This window comes from Bacillus rossius, chromosome 1 (genome assembly GCF_032445375.1).
Source record: "Bacillus rossius redtenbacheri isolate Brsri chromosome 1, Brsri_v3, whole genome shotgun sequence".
NCBI classification, from domain to species: Eukaryota; Metazoa; Arthropoda; class Insecta; order Phasmatodea; family Bacillidae; genus Bacillus; species Bacillus rossius.
In genome coordinates, this window is record NC_086330.1 from 176,057,823 (window position 1) to 176,071,557 (window position 13,735).

At 36.9% G+C, this 13,735-nt stretch overlaps 1 protein-coding gene across 1 annotated transcript in view; it reads left to right on the forward strand.

Moving 5' to 3' along the window:
* Positions 1-13,401, forward strand: part of LOC134529678 (sodium/bile acid cotransporter 7-B-like) — a 57,741-nt gene extending 44,340 nt beyond the window's left edge. The window contains exons 4-6 of the mRNA XM_063364024.1: positions 8,156-8,402; positions 10,343-10,468; positions 13,215-13,401. Coding sequence (XP_063220094.1) covers positions 8,156-8,402; positions 10,343-10,468; positions 13,215-13,318 — 477 coding nt within the window. The 3' untranslated portion in view covers positions 13,319-13,401. The remainder of the gene's footprint in view (positions 1-8,155; positions 8,403-10,342; positions 10,469-13,214) is intronic.
* The last annotated feature ends 334 nt before the right edge of the window (positions 13,402-13,735 follow it).

Below are 13,735 nucleotides of genomic sequence, written 5' to 3' on the forward strand. Positions count from 1 at the left end.
CAATGTACCGAGACAGCCTTAGGCATAATAGCCATTAGAAGTTTCACGAAACCACTTTTTTTACCTGTCAGTGCTTTGGCACCATCACTACAGATCGAAACACACTTTTTCCAGTCAATGTTAAGGGAAGCGGTGGCAGAAATAAACAGTTTGTACATTTCCTCACCTGTTGCGTGGTCAGGCAAAGGTTTGCAAAATAATATGTCCTCCTCCACACCGTCATCATTTTCGTAGCGAACAAAACACATAAACTCTGTCAAATTAGATACATCCGTAGACTCGTCTACTTGAATAGAAAGAAATTCACTTTTCTGCAATTTTTCTTTCAACTGGTTCTTGCAGTCTTCAGCCATTTCAGTAATACGCCTCCCCACTGAATTATTTGACAATGGAACATTGGACAGTTTGCTAGCTGCCTCCGGACCAACCATTGTTGAAAGCATGTCTTGAGCGGCCGGTAGAATGAGATCTTCAGCAATCGTGTGTGGCTTGCCTTTCTTCGCTATTCGTAAAGCTACTTGATACGATGCTAGCAAAGCATTTTTACTCACATTATTGCTACTCAACTGAGACACCGAGTTTTTCTGACCGACTAGAACAGTTAATTTTCGCTCAAAAAAGTCCACTGGCTTGTCTTTCAAACTTGAATGTTTAGTTTCCAAGTGAAGAATCATCTTGGATGGTTTCATACTCTCTGCGGATAACAACTCACTGCACACAACACATTGTGGCCGATTCCCGAGCACTGTAAATCCGTACTTAATATAACAGTCATTGTACTTTCTCATCTTAGCCTTTTTTGTTTCGTTCTTATCGTGAGAAACTGAAGGCCCCGCACGTTTAACAAATTTATCCATGACAGAATAAACGCAAACAATATGTGACCGAACAAAACACTATTAACGCACCAAACGACAGTTCGCTCGAGCCACTGCACTCTCCAGTGCTTTGTTTATCTCCATTTTCCATCACGGCTTTGTGTGCCATCTTTTGGGGACAGTTTGAACTACTTCTTCACATATTTCAGCTCCGATGGCTCGGTGACTAAAAAAATATTTGTTATACACATTTTATTTTTTTTTTAATTTATAAAAAAATGTAGCACAATATTTATATGTTTTAATTTTATCACTGTACCAAAAATGTTTAAGGGGGTCGCAGCAAAAATTAGTATCCAAAAGGGGGTCGTGGAACCAAAAAGTTTGGGAACCACTGTTCTAGAGGGTGCTGTCGCCATATTAGTTTAGTTTTTACCCGCTAGAGTGCATTATTATTTGTTACCTTGACATCCGTGTCATGTTGTCGGCCTTCTTGGCCACCATCTTGAAAATCTGTAATAGTTTAGCTAGAAATTTGGGGAAAATTTCAAAAATCGTCAAAAAATTCGCTTATTAAAATAATGATTGATTCGATCGATTACTGTCCTCGGTTCGATCCTTGACTGGTTAAAAAAAGAAAATGTATTTAAAAATTACCATAAAATTACATGCTCGGGAAATTAAAAAAAATCTTACATAATTGCTACTCTACTAGAAGTACAAAATACAAGCAAATTAGTGGAATTTTTCGATTTATACTGTCTTATTAGAAAGTGAAGCGAGTCCTTTGCAAGCCTTGACAAGGTGTTTTCAGTTTATTAGGTCGATTAATTGGTACACCACATTTGGCAAACAGCACAAAGTTTTTGATTTCATTAAAAGGACAGTGGTATATTTCATGACGTATGGCACTTGGAATATCTGCTAAAGCTTTGCCACTTTAAACAGTTTTATTTGAATGAATGTTAAATTAGTCCTTTGCATAACCACATGTGCTTTTTCAAGTTTTCGGAGCATAGGTATAAACTGTCTACAAACACCTCTTGCATTGATACTTAATGCATCCAGAGTTATTATTACAATTGTATATTACATAATCACTAATTTTCAAGTACCTCCAGTCGGGTGATGGAACACCTTTAGTTTTTGCTGAAGACACTGCACACATTAATGTCTCCTCTAGTGCTGTCGATGACATTGTTACATATTCTATTGAGATCTGTTGAGTTGTCAGCGACGTTGCCATCGGAATCTCTGCAGCTGTTGATGTCGATGTTGCTGCAGTCAGGGCCCTTGACGTTGATGGAGTTGACACTGCTATTGTAGGTGTTAAGTCAGACTGGGCTGAAGAAGCACCAATTGCTGATGGTAAAAATGCCATTGAGGTCTTCAACATTCAAGTTCGAATAAGGATGAACACTGTTGAATAACTGACTGGAGAGTCTGTTCTCACTCTTACACAAACAAAGATGAATTGAGTGTCACATCCAAAGCAATCTTGCTACAAATCCACTTGCAAAAGTCATGTGATATTCGGGAGCCGATAAAAATTCAGTTTTGACCTTCACAGTATTTCAAATGGACTGCCAAAGCGTAACGATCTATGTATAAGACACCACACTTTTTGCAATTTGACTAACTAATCGACTTGTTACAGTACCAGTTTTCATGACGTCTAAGTAGTATAGAAAAGTAATTTCTGGGACAGGCTTCAGGCTGAAGGTGCCAGTGCCGGGATTTAGTCTGTGTATTGTGAGGTAGCAATGGCCATATTGGACTAAAGATGACTCAAAATTCCTATAAATGTCTCTATATTTTGGGAAGTATTCCTGTTTCGAAGGAAAATTTCCTGTTTTATTTCTAAAAAAAAAAAAAAAAAGAATTCGAAAAAGCTTCAAAGACTTTTGCATTGAAAGAAAATTCTCCACAGAGGATTGAATTCCCCGACGACAAGCCGTCCCTAACCCTCTAACGGATATCTTGGATGACCTTGACCATGACTATAAAATTCAAAAAGTTTAAATTTTGACCAAAAAATTTCGAAAAAAATTATATTCTTAAAGTTAATTACTTTGATTGTTTAGTAACTTAATCGATTTCGGTCCTTGGTTGAATCCCCGGCGAGAGTAATTTATAAGCATATTAATAAAATTCTAATAAAAAATAATAATGATAATTTCTTACATATAACATGACAACTTGAATTACGACGTAATCGCTGAAATTTTTGTTACAGCCGCCATCTTGAAAAAACACTAATTTTTATGCTAGGAAATCGGATAAAATGTTAATTATTATTATTAAATATAATTAATAAAATTTTAATAAAAATTATTTAAAAACACAGCTGCACATATCGTTTCGTTTTCCCTCTTGAATTTTAGACACGTTGCTTGTTTCGTTACGCTGCCAACATGGATGTGTATGACGTCATGTTTGCAATTTTCGTTTTCGCCATTCTTAAAATCAGTAATTATGAAGCTAGAAAATAGAAAAAAAATTAAAATTTATAAAAATATTAATCAATCAAATTTTAATAAAATATTAATAAAAATTAACTTATGTAATGGAGTCCTCGCTTCAAACCAGATGAGAGCAAAATTAAAAAAAAAGGATGACCAAGCATTCCTTCACAGAATCTGTCGGCTGACTGACCCCCACCACTAATGCCAAGGTATATATAAAGTCAGCTAGTATGACATCATGTCTGCCATCTTGTTTTCGTCTGCTGGATGCCACATTCTTGTTTTAGTCTGCTAAAGTGCATTATCGCAATTTTAGTTTAAGATTTACCTGCTAGAGTACAAGAATAATTTATAATCTTGAAATTTGAGCGCCATTTTTAAAATTTGTATTTATTTAGCTGAAAATTCGGAATAAATTCATTAAATAAAAATGCAATTAATATGCCGGTTGATTCGAATAGTTCATGTCCTTGGTTCGATCCCTGTGCGATGCAAAATAATTTTAATATCAGGTAAAAAAACTCTTATTTAAAATAAGGTGGAACGCCCTAAAAGAGGCTTAAGTTCCTCATATACAAACCTTCTATAAGGCGATATGTCCACCATATTGTACATTTGTATTTATTGACCTAGAAGTAACGAAATAATTTTAAAATCCATCGAAAAAATCACTTATTAGTATAGGTACCGCTCGAATCCATGGATTCCTGTACCTGCTTAAATCCCTGATCAATGCAAACAAAACATAAAAAATAAATTAATAATCTACAACGGCTACAGGCTCCAGAAATTAAACATAACTTTTTTACATTTATAATTCATTACATTAATCCTACACTTCTGCATGAACACTTGTTAAAAATAGCAATCTAATTAACATTTAATTGGCTTCAACTTACTAATTCTCAGCTTCAAATGGTTTACAGAAGACAGACCAGCCCGATCCGTTTCCTACATACTACTTTTCTTCCCGACAGAGGTTCTCGATACTGTGTTTAACAGACTACCTCACATCGTCGGAATTGTACATGGTCGTAATCACTATTGTGAATGCGCACTACTTCACTTGGTCCTCGAACGAATACGGTTTACCATACAAGTATTTCAGCCACAAGTTATATTTTTAAGAACCGTACACTGATACTTCATTAGTAAGCTGTTTTGTTATATCCTGCTTGATATCGTCAAGAACAGTACAAATGTCTTTGCCTCCAACTGTTTTCCACTCCAACAGGCATAGGCTCCAAAGGAAATGCTCCAATACTTCAATTGCTCCAACAGTTAAGTGCTCTAAATCTCAAAATGCTCCAATACTCCAATTGCTCCAAAAGCTCCAAAGCTCTAAGTGCTCCATTGCTCCAAATGGCCCAATGTTCCAAATGCTCCAAAGGTGAAAATGCTCCCCGAGCTGTAAATGCTCCAAGAGCTCCAATGCTCCAATTTCTCCAATTGATCAACTACAACAATTGCTCCAAAGCGCAAAACCTCCAATTCACCAATAGATCTAAGTGCTCCGAAGCTCTTAATACTCCAACAACAATAACTGCTCCATTGCTCCAAGTGCTCAAATTGCTCTAATGTGCTCAAACTGGTCCAAAGTTCCAACAGATTCAAGTTCTCCAAGTGCTCCAAGAGCTCCAATCGCTCCAACAGGTCCAACTACTCCAATCGATCCAATTGCTCCAAAGGCTTCAAAGCTCCAAGTGCTCCATCGCAATGGAGCACTTAGAGGTTTGGAGTTTTTGGAGCTTTTTGAGCAAATGGAGCATTTGAACACTTTGAGCTTTGGAGCACTTGGAGCTGTTGGAGCAATTAAAGCATTGGAGCATTGACCTTAGGAGCCGAAGAAAGTTCTGAGGCAATGAATGCTGGAGCCAATAACTGTTGGAGGCTTTATATCCTTTCGTAGAATTGATGATGGTATCCTACTGTGCTGAATGTTCTTGAAAATGTACATCTATTTCGTAAAATGTGGATAGACATTTGTATCATATCCAACTGATGGGACAGAGTCAAAATGATGAGATCGTATTTTACCAAGTTGAATTTTCGTCTAAACGTGCTTCCTTTTTGTTAAATGTGCTTCCTATTTTTGACTTTGCTTCAGAATGTGCTTCCAAATACGATCCCTTATTTGAATATGCTTCTGACAAAGTCGATCAAAAATGCAGATGAAATCAGTTTGGTACAAATGCAGATGGAGCAGTTGGAGCACTTGAAACAATTGGAGTACTTGGAGCTGTTGGAACAGTTGGAGCAGTTGGAGCTCTGGGAGCAATTGGAGCATTTAGAGCTGTTGGAGCGATTGGAGCTTTGGAGCTTTGGTTCTCTTAAAGCTTTGGAGCAATCGGAGCGTTGAAGGAATACGAGCATTGGAGTTCTTGGAGCAATGGAGCACTTAGAGCACTTGTATCTGTTGGAACTTTGGACCAGTTTGAGCACATTAGAGCAATTGGAGCACTTGGAGCATTGGAGCAGTTATTAATGTTGGAGTATTTAGAGCTTCGGAGCACTTAGATACATTGGTGAGTTGGAAGTTTTGAGCTTTGGAGCAATTGGTGTAGTTCAACAATTGGAGAAATAGGAGCATTGGAGCTCTTGGAGCATTTACAGCTCTGGGAGCATGTTGAACTTTGGAGCATTTGGAACTTTGGGGCATTTGGAGCAATGGAGCACTTAGAGCTTTGGAGCTTTTGGAGCAATTGGAGTTTTAGAGCAATTTGAGCTTTAGAGCACATTGAACTGTAGTAGCAATTGAAGTATTGAAGCATTGACCTTTGAAGCCTATGCCTGTTGGAGTGGAAAACAGTTGGAGGCAAAGACATTTGTACTGTTCTTGACGATATCAAGCAGGATATTACAAACCAGCTTACTAATGAAGTATCAGTGTACGGTTCTTAAAAATATAACTTGTGGCTGAAATACTTGTATGGTAAACCGTATTCGTTCGAGGACCAAGTGAAGAAGTGCGCATTCACAACAGTGAGTACGACCATGTACAATTCCGACGATGTGAGGCAGTCTATTAAACACAGTATCGAGAACCTCTGTCGGGAAGAAAAGTAGTATGTAGGAAACGGGTCGGGCTGGTCTCTGTCTTCTGTAAACCATTTGAAGCTGAAAATTAGTCAGTAGAAGCCAATGCAGAACTAAATGTTTATTAGATTGCTATTTTTGACAAGAGTTCATGCAGAAGTGTAGGATTAATGTAATAAATTATAAATGTAAAAAAGTTATGTTTTATTTCTTGAGTCTGTTGCTGTTGTAGATTTTTAAATTTATTTTTTATGTTTTTTTTTGCAATGATCAGGGATTTAAGCAGGGACAGGAATCCATTGATTCCAGAGGTACCTATACTAATAAGTGATTCTTTCAATGAATTTTGAAATTTTTTCCGAACTTCTAGGTCAATAAACACTAATATTCAATATGGTGGACATAGCGGCTTATGGAAGGCTGGTAAATGAGGATCTTAAGTCTCTTTAAGGGCTTCCCACCATATTTTAAAATAAGATTTTTTTTTTACCTCAAATTAAATTTTTTTGGCATCGCACAGGGATCGAACCAAGAATAGGAACAAATCGAATCAATCAGTTTACTGATTGCATATTTATTAAAAATGAATTTTAGAATTTTTCCCGAATTTCTAGATAAAAATTACGAAATTACAAAATGGTGATTAAATTTCAAGATACTGGGTGCCACAGTAATAATAAATAATTCTTGTACTCTAGCAGGTTAAACTTAAACTAATATGGCGGTAATGCACTCTAGCATACGAAAATAAGATGATGGCCTCCAGTAGACGAAAACAAAATTGCAGAAATGACATTATACTAGCTAATGATTTATATACCTTGGCATTCGTTGTGGGAGGTCAGTCAGCCGGCGCCTTTCGTGAAGGAAGGTTCGGTCACTTTTTTTTATTTTGCCCTCATCCGGTTCGAACCGAGGACTCCTTGACATAATTGCGTTTTTAAAACAATATTTTATCAAAATTTTATTAATAAATTCTTCTTATAAATTTTAAATTCTTTCCGATTTTCTAGCTTAAAAATTACAGATTTTTAAGATTGCAAGTGTAACGAAAATTGCAACGTTCTAGAATCAAATATGGCGGCCGTAACGAAAAATGCAATGATGATATCATACACATCCAAGATGGCGGGCGTAACGAAACAAGCAACGGACTTGCGGACTTTTGGCTACTTTCAATGGCAAAAATCTTTTAAAGCATTCCGAATTTGGAATGTTTAAAATTTTGAGGAATACATTGGAAAATTTTACCTCAAAACGGGAATTTTTCCCTCTAAATAGGTAAATTTATATGAATTTTGAGTGATATTGAGTCATTTTTGAGAAATTTTGAGGAATTTTGAGTTCATGATGGCAATGGTATCGTCATCGAAGATGTAGGTTCCAAGGCAACAGACACCGCCACCGACACCACGCACCGGCACCAGGCGCCGGAAAAAAAAGAAGCTAAAATCGGTCCATGTCAAATGTTAATTGAATATACAGCACACGGAATTCCTGGGAAGGAATTAGTCCGAAATATCACGGCACAGACGAACACAGTGGGATGTCAACGACAAGACAGTTGTCTGTATTTTATGTTCTTTTTGCAACTGTCTCCTTATTGTGAGCTCACTGTGTTCGTCTGTGTCGTGATATATTTTACGACTAATTCATTCCACTGAATTCTATGTGCTGTCATTGCATTTAACATTTGATATTGGCTGATTTTTGCTTGTTTTATTGTGTTTTTGTGTATTCATCTTTCTTGTCCATTCGTATGGTTTTTCTATGGCATGGTCTGAATTAAAAACCAGCAAAGATTTCTTTTTAAATCTCGTTCCTTGCATTTTGCAGGCAGAGCTGGACCTGACATGGCTGTCTGCGACGGAAACACTCAAGTCGATAACTCTGAGCATCACCGTCCCGCTGGTGGCCGGACAGATCATCCGGGCCATAACGAACCTCGAGTACAGGCAGGTGCCGCTCAGGCACCTTTGCTGCGCCATCTTGCTGTTAAACCAGTACGTGGTGTCGAGCAACCTGGCCACGGACTGTATTCAGGCCTACTCGCAGTCCAGATTGGCCATCATGGTTCTTTTAGGTAGGTTAAAAATAATATAATTACAGGTTGTATCATGCATCGCTGTTTTAATATCACGGACCAGTAGAAGGCTAAGTTCGTGTTCTGCACATGAAGTTGGAGTGTGGACCTAGATCCAGGGTCGTCCATACTGGGTTACGTCATGACCACCATATTGGATAACTTGACCTCGGCAGTCATTTTTGATGACCCTGACCCTTGCCGCAATCTTTCCATCTTGTTTTCTAGAAAATTCCACGACAAACATTTTTAAATTCCAGTAACTTCTGCACGCAACTCTCTTGAATCTAAAACATGACAAATATGGTTTTAGAAAAAAATGTTAAATAGTATGTTACTGAAAACGTAATTATATCATACACTCTGGCGGCGGGGTGGAAGGCCACCAGTTAAGAAATTTTAATTTGTAAATCCTAGTGATTAGATATAATTTCAAAATAGAGTATTTGTCTGGTCCTCAGCTCAATACTTTTGAAAAGTCAACAGACTAAATTTTAGTTATTATTTGCCTTAGCCTATAATTACATAGACTTGGACCGAGGAAATCTGTCTCTTACAAATAATTCACGTGTAAAGCCTTAGGCACAGTGGTGCGCAAGTAAGTGAGTAAGAGTGTATTCTATCACATAGGTCAAAACGACAAAAATTTTATTTCCTGAGGAAGAATAAAATAATCTGAATGTGAATCGTCTCTTTAAAAGACATAATCACCACAAAGTATAAAAAACATATATAGGTACGCCAACCCTCGAATGTTACATCGCACAATGGCTGTTTTCGAATACCTTCTTAAGTGATATTAGAGATATTAGGATATTTGGATTTGCGTAAAAAACTATTCCGAGTTGTGTGTTATGTTGTAAACAAGGTAAACACACGCCCGGAACTTTTACTAAGAAGTAAAAGGCTTTTCAATGTTTTGTTACTATCATAAGATTATTACTTTGGAATCATGTTCAAATAAGTAAATTTTTAAACCCGTAAACTTTCGAAGATAACCACAAATTAACGAAGATCCCTGGATAATTTTTAACCAGTTTTGTTCAAAAATTTCTAAAAGGTTAGTTTCTCACAAAATGCAGTTTTATTTTTTACTGATCCCTTAGTTATATGCTGAATCAGAGAAGAACGGGTCCATACTGTTCCGAAACAGCCAAAGACGTACTAAAAAGGTGAAGATTATTTTGGAATCTTAAACCAGCGAATATAAATAAATATTATGTTAGAGGTTAGGACAAACGGTAACCATACGAGTCTACAGTCATCTGTTTTGTGTTAGGCTCGGTGGAAAGTTTTGTACATGTACTAAACATGTTTTGTTTATGTAGCATACTTTCCATGCATTCTGTTTATGTGAAACCTCCGCTGCTACAAGTGGCATTTCATGCTTCTTTTGCAAGAGGTTATTTACACAAAGAATGTGGTAAACCGGATATTTGATTGTTCAGCCTTTAATCCGTCATGACAGCATTTGAGATGAAATTTTATCTGTGGACTACCAACTGCACCAACCTTAAATGGTGCGGAAATATTGTCAGACGTGATGTACTTAAAACATAAAATCGTTGCTAGAAAATGCCACGGAATGCATTCAAAACGCTTGAAATGTTTTTTGTGAAATTTTCACTAAAATTACTAAAACATTTCAATGATGTTATAAGTGTATTTACTTACATAACATTTGATAAAATTCTAAGTTTACCAAGGTTCTAAGGTTACCTACACATGCCACTTGTGACATTATTTTACTGACACCACAACTGCAGCCGAATCATAGATGAAGACAAACAATAGGTATTTTTGAAAATTGCAAAAATGATAACTTAGTTGATAGTGCTGTTAAGCATTAATCTTAAGAGATATCACATCTGTATCAGTATTCATAGTTTTTGTTTCGTTTCAAATATTAACGTTTGAAATCGTTATTTCTTTTGTTATAGTGCTCACAGTCTTGCTGATCCAAGATATGATAATTTTTCAGTCCTCGAAAACATCGCATATAAATTTAACCTCAGAAGAAATCGCCTCTGTTTTATTTACAGGCGCACACAAATCTCTTCGCTACGGTATGTATAATCAGTCACTTTATCTGCAACTGGCATTGTTTTCTGTAGACTTATTTAGCACAGTTTGTATTTCAATTTGGTTACATTACAGTAGAGCAATCGCAGGCATTACAAACAAAAATAATTAATTCACGACCTACTAGCAATAAAAGGGAATTTTTTATAATGAAGTAGGATAATCAGTAGTACCAACTATTTAGTGATAAAAATTTTAATGCAGCTTATAACGATTCTTCCAGTATGGGTGTTATTTAATATACTTCAATAATGACTCAGTTGATGGATTCAAACAGCGTATTGGGCTCATATACTACTCTGCAGGTCAAACCAGACTTTTTTTCTTTAGGTGCATATTACATTTTATACAAATAGCCTAATACTTAAATCCCTTATTTTGGGGGAGAGATGGCGTTACAGAAAACTTTGAAATCAAGAAGTGCAAGAATTGCAAGCGAATATAGTAAACTATTTAGTTGTAGTTTTGTTTTGAAAAGAATATTTGTGATAAAAATGCAGAGACTACTTTCTTGTGAGCACAGCCTGTGCCTGTGTCTAGTCGACTAATTGCGACTTGTTTCAAAAGTGCCGTGCGTATCGCAACCAAGTAAGGAAAGTTGTCAGCCCTCCAGTCGAAGCCAGGCCACAATGGCTCGGCGCGGTTGGGAGCGCACCAGTGGCGTGACGCTCGGCCATCTTGCTGCTGGCGGAAACTAGCGGCGGTTCGCAGACACGCACACTGCGCGCGGAGGCGACCAGTTCAGACGAGGCGGCTTGGCTTGACTCTCAGCTAGCTGACTGCCGTGTGCAGACTCTTTCGAGGGCTGGTTTCACACCAGGCAACTTGTGGAATAAACTTCTCTTCCAAACGGCAGTCAGTACCATGTGAGAACCCGAGGAAGCAGGAGCACTTCTTGTGATTGTTCTTCTGCAAGAAGAGAAGGATAAAAGAGGAAACCTAGTCGAAGAAAAGTGTGAGTTCATGCGTTGTTAAAAAATCGGTAAACGGGTGCTTTCTCAATTATATATCCACAAATACTTAGCCACAAAGATAAATTCTTCAATTATTATCGCATGTCCAATCATGCTTCGAAGAGCTTCATAACCCATATTGTGGGACTTCTGTGACTTTCTTCTGTAAACTGGTCCATATTGAAACCAACAGGTGGAACGCCCTACATTACCACCTCGATGGACTCAACTAGGTAACTGGCGTCTCTTGTGTTGAGTCTACTGGTGGGGAAGAGGTGAGCAGTACAGGTGCATATTGGCCACCCGCCAGAGCGGACGAGCTGACTACGTGTGGAGTTCCAAATCACATGCTGCATCGCTGCACTCCTCGACACCCGTCCGTTCAACTGGTGGAGTCGACTAGTCGCCTCGTCTGAAAGGGATCTAACTCAACCAAAGGCACTAACGCAGCTGCTGCGTCCTTACTTCCGTAGGAACTCGCGAGTCGTCCGCAAGTGGTCTGAGGCTAAGGCGAGTCACGAGCTAATATCGTGAGACGCGAACTTGGGCGGGAACGAGACCATTTTAGGAAAGTTTCTAAGAAAAACACGTTGAAAAATCACAGACCAGACTGGGAATAACACCCGCGACGTTAAGCTTACCAGGCACGATCTTTTACCACTTCTTTTTTTAATGTTTGGCTCCACTGTTAGAAAATTACAGTAAATTCACAGACTTTTAACGAAAAATTTAACTGAAATAAACGAAGAGCTCTTTGTAGTTTCAAATAACTGTATCTCCATAGAAATTACGCTGTAATTTTCATACCGGGTGGAGTGTTTTGTTCTTGAAGGTAAACACACACCTGGAAAAAATAAGGGAGTTCTTGCTGCGGACCTAAACAGTATTTGAATATATTATTATATGTTCAAATATTATACATATTAATATACCACGAATATATATTTTTGGATTCATGTTCTAAATAAACTAACTCAGTGTACATAAATTTACGAATATATTCATAAATTTACGAAGATCGCTGGATAATTTGTAACTAGCGTTCTTCGTAATTGAAGGTGAAAATTTTTACTGTGCCCCTGGTAATTTTCAACACTTTATCTTGGACTATTTAATGAAATTATTTACATTTATTTGATAAGTGGAGTTATTGACCGCATTTAGACATGATAAATGCACGATACATCCCTTCCTTACCAGAGACTCGAACCAGAACCCCTCGTAACGAAATGAAATTGAAAGGATGGCTACTAATTGATATGGTGGACTAAAGAAGCAATTGTGTAATTTTTATACTCATTAAATATGTTCTGTAAAACCCAACGTGACGCATGTTGCAAGCTGCCAATTTTATTTTTTTATGACACATTCCTGGTTCAATAAAGACCTAAGAATTCAGTTATGCTCCAGTTTTCTTGGTAAAACTATTAAATGTATATTTTATTTCGTTTGTTGAGAAGTGATTTTCTTTTAACATTTACCCACAAGGTCAATAGAGTGAATGCAAGTTCAGTGTATCATTATGTAATTTACTTCATTTACTACCAAACAATTAAATTGCATGTTTGTAAATATGCGACTTCGTTAAATGTAGACTTAGATATAAATTTACCACGGCTGTGTGTTGTGAAAGGTGGCATATACTCTGATTTGTTCTATTTTAAGTACAATTTTCCGAGGTGTTTCTATTGCAAGTAATTTCAGTTTCTCAAATGCACTGATAAATAATGATATTAAACTTTTGAAAATAATATTAGATTTCCAACATTTTTTTCAGGTCGGCTGATGCTCGACGGGAAAAATACGTCACTTTGCTGCTTTTATATATATACTGCTTTCCAAACAATGGTTTGCTTTGGTGTTGATTATTTCATGGGATGAACATGTCTGATTGAAACTATACGTCGTCACTTTCGTATTTATGTATTATATCCAAGAATAAAATATAGGTGTCTGAATTGGAATGTGTGTTATAAACTTTTCTTTAAAAACCACTCGAAATAAGTTTGGCACCACCCAGATTTCTGTGTAAGCATGTCCAACAGTCAACTGCAAACACTAAATTAAAATACACATTTGATGACACCAAAATACACTTCACGGTAAAAATATAACCAAAAAATGTTAGAAATCGCGAAATTGTACACATAACGTATGCAAGGTAACTGAGTGAGGCAAGGCATTTTAGAGTAGTTCATTTATAATGCTAGAATGTGTTTTTTTTTTGTAAAATTTAAAATTAAAAAAATTGGACATAGGCTATGTTTTATTTTAAGGATTTTCTTTTTCCATAAGAAT